Source organism: Hipposideros armiger, unplaced genomic scaffold (assembly GCF_001890085.2).
Source record: "Hipposideros armiger isolate ML-2016 unplaced genomic scaffold, ASM189008v1 scaffold_1489, whole genome shotgun sequence".
In the NCBI taxonomy this organism is placed as follows: Eukaryota; Metazoa; Chordata; class Mammalia; order Chiroptera; family Hipposideridae; genus Hipposideros; species Hipposideros armiger.
Window position 1 is genome coordinate 46,044 of NW_017732839.1, and position 7,929 is coordinate 53,972.

Here is a 7,929-nt window from a genome sequence, read left to right on the forward strand (position 1 = left end):
AGTGTCACTGGCCCTCTATGTGGGATCCGAACCGGGGCCCTCTGGCATCCCAAGCCAGTTCTTAACCATCGCGCCACTCGGCCGGCCCAAAAGTTAAGATTTTTATTTAAAACTAGAGCATCACTGAAATGTAATCAACTTTAACATGTCTCTTCTTCAACTACCCATTTTTAGAACAATGCACATACTAGGATATTTAGCATAGTTCACAAGTAAAACTCCCTTCTTGTGTGTATATGTATACTTCTGTATAAATATAAATTTACAAGATGTGACAAAGATAGTGTTTCCGCTGGCATCAATTAAAGTTCATTCAACAGTTTTTCTGGATGCCAACTATAAATAAAACAAACATTGTGCTTTTGGGAAAAGCCACTGTTTAAAAAGGCCTGATTTTACAGCACTGAAATTATTTAAAAGTTTATCTTAATTTTTAAGCATGATAAATGGCTGGGTTTTCTGTTAACATCATTGTTAACTTGAATGAACATCAGAATCACTTGGAGGGCTTGTGAGAACACAGATTGCTGGGCCCAACCCCAAACTTGTATCTGTAGGTCGGGTGTGGAGCTGAGAATTTCCATTTCTAGCAAATTCTTTGGTGGATGCTGCTTCTGGCTCAGGGACCACCCTTTGAAAACCACTGTGAATCCATACCATTCCCAATCATTGAGAACAGGCAATAAAATACAGTATATACCTAAGCTGCATACCTGAGTTAGTCTTCAAACGGGAGGGGCAGGGGTGAAGGACGATGCCCCAGGTAGTTCTTCTCTTTGGCAATGCTTTAATCGCTTCCTTATTATAAAGCTAAGGAAGAGAGGGCCCAAGAAAACATGGGTTCATTTTGGCTAATAACCCAGGACTTTCTGCTCATTTATAACCCAGTGCCTAAAATGGGTAATCTCAACTCCAGTAAAACATAAGCAGAAGATATAAAAACAAGACGAATACCTGAAAGTAACTGAAAAGTAACACAGCACACATACCTGCCCCACAAACACAAACCACCACCATGATCAGGCGTGCCCACAGTATTTTCAAGTTTACATAGAAGGGTCAGCAGATAGATCCCCACTTATCATTACATAAAATTTGTGAATTGACTGATAACAGTCTTGAGGCATTTTGAAGAACCACAATGTACAGACAGTTCCAGATTTTTAATTTCTGCAAAGTGAAGTATTCTATTTTGATTTGTCTACACCAGAAAATAACCAGGATTTTAATTGTTTCTTACTGGGGAAGATAAGATTATATTTGCTAAAACAGATTAGTGTTCTAGAAATTTCAGGAAATGATCCAGATTTCAAGAAAATTCAGTATATTTAGTCTTTTTCAAGTTCCACCAAGCTACCATTTTGTGCCATGCTACATGAAACATGCTAAGAGAAACATATTAAGAGCTGTCAGTCCCCTCAAAGTAAGTTTTCTTTAAATACATGTCAGAAAATATTCTTGCTATTAACCATCAATTAAATGTTTACTGTGTTGTTACTCTGCTAAATGTTTCATTTAACCCCTTTAACCCAAATTGGTACATGCCTCAATTTACCAATGAAGATACTAATGCTGACAATAAACTATCCAAGATGAAACTAGTAAGTGGTGGACCCAGGGTTCAAACCTGGACTTGTATAGCCATTATCAACATACCACACTGCCTATCAGCACTTACTGATTCAGTAATATCTACCATTTATTGAGTCCTTATCAAATGTGTGGTGATGGGCTAAATATTGGGTTGTCGGAAAAGTCATGACGCATTTTTGCGACAAAATACGTAGAAAAATATGTCATGACTTTTCCAACAGCCCAATAGCTAAGAGATTATTTCATTCAAACCTCTCAAAATTGTAAATGAGTCTTCATTTTACCAGGAGGGCATTCATATCATGAGAAGTTTCAAGAACTTGCCAAGTTAAGTCACATGTGCAACAGCAAGAGAGCCAGGATTTGAACTCTGATCTGACTCCACAAAGATCATGCTGTTTTAAGCTACTATACTTAATCCCCCTAAAGTAGCCTCCCATATAGGCATTCCTACATTTCTAACTTGCACACACAGAATTTGATACATACTTCAGCTATGGTTAGCTGAGACTATGATCTGATTGTCATACATTTTAATATTGACTTTATTAGTTTAGCATGCTGGTGGTTCATATTAAGCTTCAATTTAGTTCAATACCCAATCTTCCATTTAATTTGTAACTAAATCTGGTCTCTAAATCAGGTTGCCCTTACTCTACTCTTAGCTGATTTTTGAAACTAAGTGTACATTTAATAGTCTAATTTTTTACTGTGGTAAAATATACACAAAATTTACCATTTTTTACTATTTTCAGATGTATAATTCAGTTTACGTACTTGACCATGTTGCACAAGCATCATTACTATTCATTTACAGAACGCACTGCTAAATTTAAATCTTAAATGTAAATTCCAACTTAAATATTAGTATATGTAAGACTCCAAGTTGTATTAGCCAAATTTTAAGTGTTATACCACCGAAAAGTTTAAACAAACATTTGCCATTGCTGATGAAACCATTTTGTTTGTATTACTGATTAAATTGTATGAAACAGAACCTTGAAACACTGTACCAAAGACCTGCTTCCAGGTCAACATGAATAATTAATGAAACACTCTTGAAGTGTCAAATGCCTTGTACAAAAACATTCTATGCCTTTCCCCGAGTTCATAAACCATCATGTAATTCTCTTTATACATATATTTATACTAGTAAGTTCACTTTTTGGCTTTCAATGATTTATTCATTTTTCTACAATTTTTAATGAACCCATGCTGGCTACATTTACTTTTTTTCCTAAATACTTATAATCCATTTTATTTTAAGATTTTTTTTAAAATTGGGGAATTGGGGGATGGGAACAGCGCTGGGGAATTTGGGGGGAGGGGGACTGACAAGTTGCTCTCCTTTTTTGGTCTTCAGTCTAGTTGTGGAGGACGTTGCTTCACTGGCCCAAGTTGGCACCATCATTGTGCTTTTCTCGGGTGAGGCAGATGAGTCGCCAGCTTCTGGTCGGCCGCTCACGGCGGCTGCTGGCTGCTGGCTACATACTGTAGCCCATGGCAACCCACTGCAGCAGGGGCTGCCGCCGTTGCCGGCACCAGCACCTCACGGCAGCCCAGCTCCAGGTTGAGCTGTTGTTCAGCATCTTAGCTGTAGAGGGCAGTGTCACTGGCCCTCATATGTGGGATCTGAACCGGGGCCTTCTGGCGTCCCAAGCCAGCTTTTAACCAACGCACCACTCGGCCGGCCCTTATAATCCATTTTAAAACAACTCTAGACATTTAACTTTTATGTCTCTGTAGGTATCATTTCTTTTTAAACATTGCCTTTGACAGTAATTTGAAATTAAGTTTTTGATTAATATTCGGTATAAACCAAAATACCTCAAATATATGAAAATATTTTAGAAACATACTTTGGAAAAGGTATACTTTAGTAAAAAACTAGACATAAAAACATTGTCTAAACTCTTTGGGGTCTGAGGCTTATCCTACTATCCGATGGTATTAACAGCTATAATAGGTTGTGGAGACCTGGAACTCAGCAACCTGGAAAATCTTACAATGAGTTTTATAATTGAAATTTATAAATAAAAGCTAGTACAGTGTTCACATCTTTTTTTGTGGTTCACTAAATACGAAAAACTTAGATAACATGGACTTATTAAATTCTTAGGATACAAAATAAGGGTCAACACGCTTAAACTTTCAATAGTTAAAAAACAGTATTGTTTTATACAGCAAGTATATAAAAACTACAGGAAGCCTGGAAATCTAAATTGATTCATATATATATATATTTTTTTTTCCAGCCAGCTTTATTAGTCTATCATGGATCTAGCGATGTTTGTAGTATATACCATGATTTCATATCAAGGAAGGAGAAAATAAAGGTCCTCCCAGAAAATAGCTTCCAATGCCTCTGTCACACTTGAGCAGAGCCAAACTGCTGTAGGACTATGTAACCCAGCTGTCAAAAGTTTTCACACACGTCATTAAAAGCGTCAGTGAAAGTGGAAATACATGAAAAGTCAAACACTGTTCTCCTAGTGCCTCAAGTAGTTTATTGGTAATTATTATCCACATTTCTATAAACATTCTAAGTAACTGTCACTAGTGCAGGTACATTTAACATATGAAAGCTCCGGAGGAAACTATTTCATTTTGTGTGTAACAAGAATCAAGGTTCCAAAACTCAGCTGTGCCACTAAAAAAACAAAACTAAACCAAACAAATATAAAACCTTGCACGCAAAGTGCTTTTCTTTTAGTTATCTTCAGAACAAACAGCTGTTGGCTTTATACATAGAAATTGTTGATTTGTTCATATATGATCACTGGAAGTTAAGTCTTTGCCTGTAGATAAGAATTAGATAAGGTTTCCCCTCTAATTTAGGTGTTTTCGATTCCAATGTAAACAGTACCAGTGAATTTTCACAAAACACAGCTTTGCTACTTTCCCCTCATTTTATATAATTGTAACTCCTTTCTGCGGTATTGTATCATTTCTTCCTACCTTATAATTAGGACTGATCTGCTTGTGTAACACTTTTCAGTTTGTAAACAAAAAAATTAAAGCTCAGAGCACATATCCTCATACATTTTCACGCCACAGTGCATCAGGTGCTGTTTATAAAGCTTTTGTTCCTCTCAAAACACTACAAAAATATAAGAAAAACCACATCTGTGTTCAGCCAGCAAATATTCAAACATTTTATAACTGGAATACTTGAGGGCCAGGTATTGTAATTACATCCACCTGTCTGAATTCATCAATTACTTTCTTCATAAATCCATACATATATTCAAGCATATGAATTTATGATCAGTCTACATGCCCAGATTGACTGTATAAAAGTTATTTTAGGTTCTCCAAGTTTAGGTTCTGACAACAAACTATTTCTACAATACAGCAGCCTTAAATCCCAAAAGTGTTTTAAACCTGATTGTGTAGTAAGATGTATAGCTATTTCTAAAAAGAACACTACACACCAAAACATGCTTTGTCGGGAAAACTGACCCACGCACTTGAATATGCCATAAATACCTTACCTTTATTATTTTAAGTTAGGCCAATTTAAACAGTGGCTAGAATTAAGATATAGCATTACGTTATTTGTTCCCAGAAAATGTCAAAATTCATTTGGCCAAAACTTGAAAAACCCTACACTTCCTCTTTATCCCTTACTGGCTGGACCAATGTGATCAATATAACTACAACCATCTATGTATCTATCTATGTAGATATATAGATACATGGACATATTAATCTATCTTAACATTTCCATTCATTAGCATTTTATCTTAACATACAAAGGCTCATATGCAATTTCCTTGTGAAGGCTTCCTGCAAAAAAGATATAAGCACAAAACACTAGGCAGACATTCTTCCAAGTTTTATTTCACTAACTTCAGGTCAAATTCCCACAACTGTTTTCTGGTCAATTAACTATCCCTGCTTGGCTTCCCAAAATGGTAGTACCAAAAGATTTGTGGGGTAGGGAGAAGAGACCATTTTAAGAAGCACTGCATTTACTCATCTTCCCAAGGCAACAGAGTTGGGCATCTGACTGACTGTTCAACAAAACAAAGCTTTAACAGCATCCAGGAGGGCAGGCACGCAAACCAGGCTGTAGACACTCTTCCATTCGTCAAAATCAGACCAGAGAAAACCTACTCCACACAGATATGGAAGGTATAACCATTCATCTCTTCTTTTTCTGTTGCCGCAACATTTTTCTTCTTTTAATTATCATATCATGAAGTTTCTCAAGTCCTTCCTTTAGCCCATCTCCTATGATCGCACAGGTGGGCTGCAAATGCCACGGCGTGGATGAGCTCAGTTCCCCCGTCGCTAACAATTTCTCAATTTCCGAGAGAGACAATGAGTTCCTCAGGTCTTGTTTGTTAGCAACTATAAGTACAGGGACTCCTTGGTTTTCTGATATCCTAGTGATTTTATGAAGTTCAGTTTTGGCTTCTTCCATCCTTTCCACATCAACGGAGTCCACAACAAACACAATGCCGTCTGTGCATCTGGTGTATGACTTCCACAGTGGCCTTAGTTTCTCCTGGCCACCGACATCCCAGAAGTGAAAAGTGACTGTTTTAGAATTTCCCAAGGTTACCTTAATTTTTTCAGTGTTAAATCCTTTGGTAGGTACGGTATTTACAAATTCATTGAACTGCAGCCTGTATAATACAGTTGTCTTTCCAGCACAGTCCAAACCCAGAATAACAACGTGGTAGGACTGAAATGAAGGCAGGCTGGACAGGATGGAAGTTTGATCTGAGAGTCCATTCCCCATTTCAGTTGCAAATGAGTGTTCCAAGCTGAAACGCTTTCTTCTGACTGCTTTAGAACTTCCCTTCTTAGGCGATCCAGCTACAAGACTGCTGAGGGGGAAAAGGAATAAGTTATTCTTGTGAAGTATGTACCGTTTTTCGCCCTTTGGGCTAAAATACACAACACGAGGAACTTAATAAAGCTTGCTTCAGTAAACAAACCAAATGAGATAATAAAACGTAAGCAATCTGAGGCAAACGACAGGATAATCATTGTGATTGAAATTCTTTAACGTTCACTGAAATTGCTGTACTATGTACTTTTCTCTACGCCCCCGAATCCCCAAACCCCAAAGACCTCATTCCGGAGGCAGCCTAGTAACACCAGTCCAGGTCGCAGTAACCACACAAGTATCTTTTTTGGCAGAAAAGTAATAATACATAATCTTATCTTGAGGATCTAATTTCACATACTTAACAGCACGACCAATGTCACTGGTACCCTCCCTCCTCCCCCCAACCCCCAAAACCACAGTGCGCTCACCTCGCGAATTGGAGTCTGGGTCCAAACGAGAAAGCATTGGTAGGCGATTCTACGCGATGGGGGAAAGCACCCCAGGTCCGCTCTGCTTAACTCTCCACGCAGCTCTGGCGCTTTCTGCACTAGAAGCCGCGGAATCAGACCCTGGCCACGCCCACTTCTCACGGCCCACCCCTGAGCCCAGATCCCATTGGTGCCGTAGCTCGTCCGTGCTTTGCCCGCCCCTGCGCCCTAATCGCCGGGAGTAATCGCCGTTCCCAGCGCCCCGAAGCTGGAGCTGGGCTCTCCTCGGTCCACAGGCACCACCTGTTGCCCTCAAGTTAGAAAACGAGGCGCCCGCCGAGGGAGCCGAGCGGCCTCTGCAGGGGAGAGGGAGCCTGGGCGCACCTGCAGCGCTGCCCTCGGGCGCCACGCCGCGGCTCTCACATCCGGGGCCCGCGGTCCCCGCCGGCGCGTTAACCCTTTGAGCGCTGGCCGGGGAGTGCTCCCTGCAGCTGCGTCACCCCCAGGCGTGAGTGATCCGCTCCGCCGCCGGGGTCGGTCCCCTGCTCCCGCGGCCCGATCCCTGCGCCTCGCCCCTCCGCACGCGCCCTGCGTGTCTCCCTAGACAAGGCGTGGCCACAGCAGCTGCCCGCCCCACGGCGCCTCACCTAACTGTGTCGCGTCCTGACCCCACGTCGCTCACAGTCGCCGGGGAGCGCGCTGACACATGCCTGAGGGTATCCCCGAGGTCCGGGCCGTGCCAGGGCCCGAGACACCGCTCCCAGAGGCGGCGAGCGGACGCCGCGCGCCGGGGCTGCCCTAGCCTCCCGCGGCCCCGCCCCCTTCAGCGTCCGCCGCGGCGCGGGCCCGTCGGGGGCGTGCGGGAGCCAGGTCGCCTAGCAACCGCAAAACAAGGTCAGGTTCGAACTGGCGTAGAGCTCGCGGGTGGCGGGCGAGGTCGGGTGGGGCTTCCGGTCTCAGCCCCCGTGGCGGTCGCTTTATTCCGCGGACCGTTAGCTTCGGGCGGGTCCCTGCACCGCCTATCCTCGTGCGATGTACGGCTTCCTCCGGGCGGTGGCCGGTGAC

The 7,929-nt window shown here is 42.0% G+C and overlaps 1 protein-coding gene across 3 annotated transcripts; it reads right to left on the minus strand.

Moving 5' to 3' along the window:
• Positions 1-4,082: 4,082 nt before the first annotated feature.
• On the minus strand, positions 4,083-7,638 carry ARL4A (ARF like GTPase 4A). Of its 3 annotated transcripts, none has more exons than XM_019634077.1 (3): positions 7,512-7,638; positions 6,865-6,983; positions 4,317-6,431 (listed from the first exon to the last, which is right to left on the minus strand). In XM_019634077.1, exon 3 carries the CDS (start codon positions 6,341-6,343, stop codon positions 5,741-5,743), a length of 603 nt encoding a protein of 200 aa, XP_019489622.1. In that variant the 5' UTR covers positions 6,344-6,431; positions 6,865-6,983; positions 7,512-7,638; the 3' UTR covers positions 4,317-5,740. The 3 variants fall into 3 exon arrangements, with proteins under 3 accessions (XP_019489623.1, XP_019489622.1, XP_019489621.1); XM_019634076.1 differs by having other exon boundaries at positions 6,865-6,978; positions 7,512-7,615; XM_019634078.1 differs by lacking the exon at positions 7,512-7,638 and having other exon boundaries at positions 4,083-6,428; positions 6,865-7,450.
• Between the last annotated feature and the right edge of the window lie 291 nt (positions 7,639-7,929).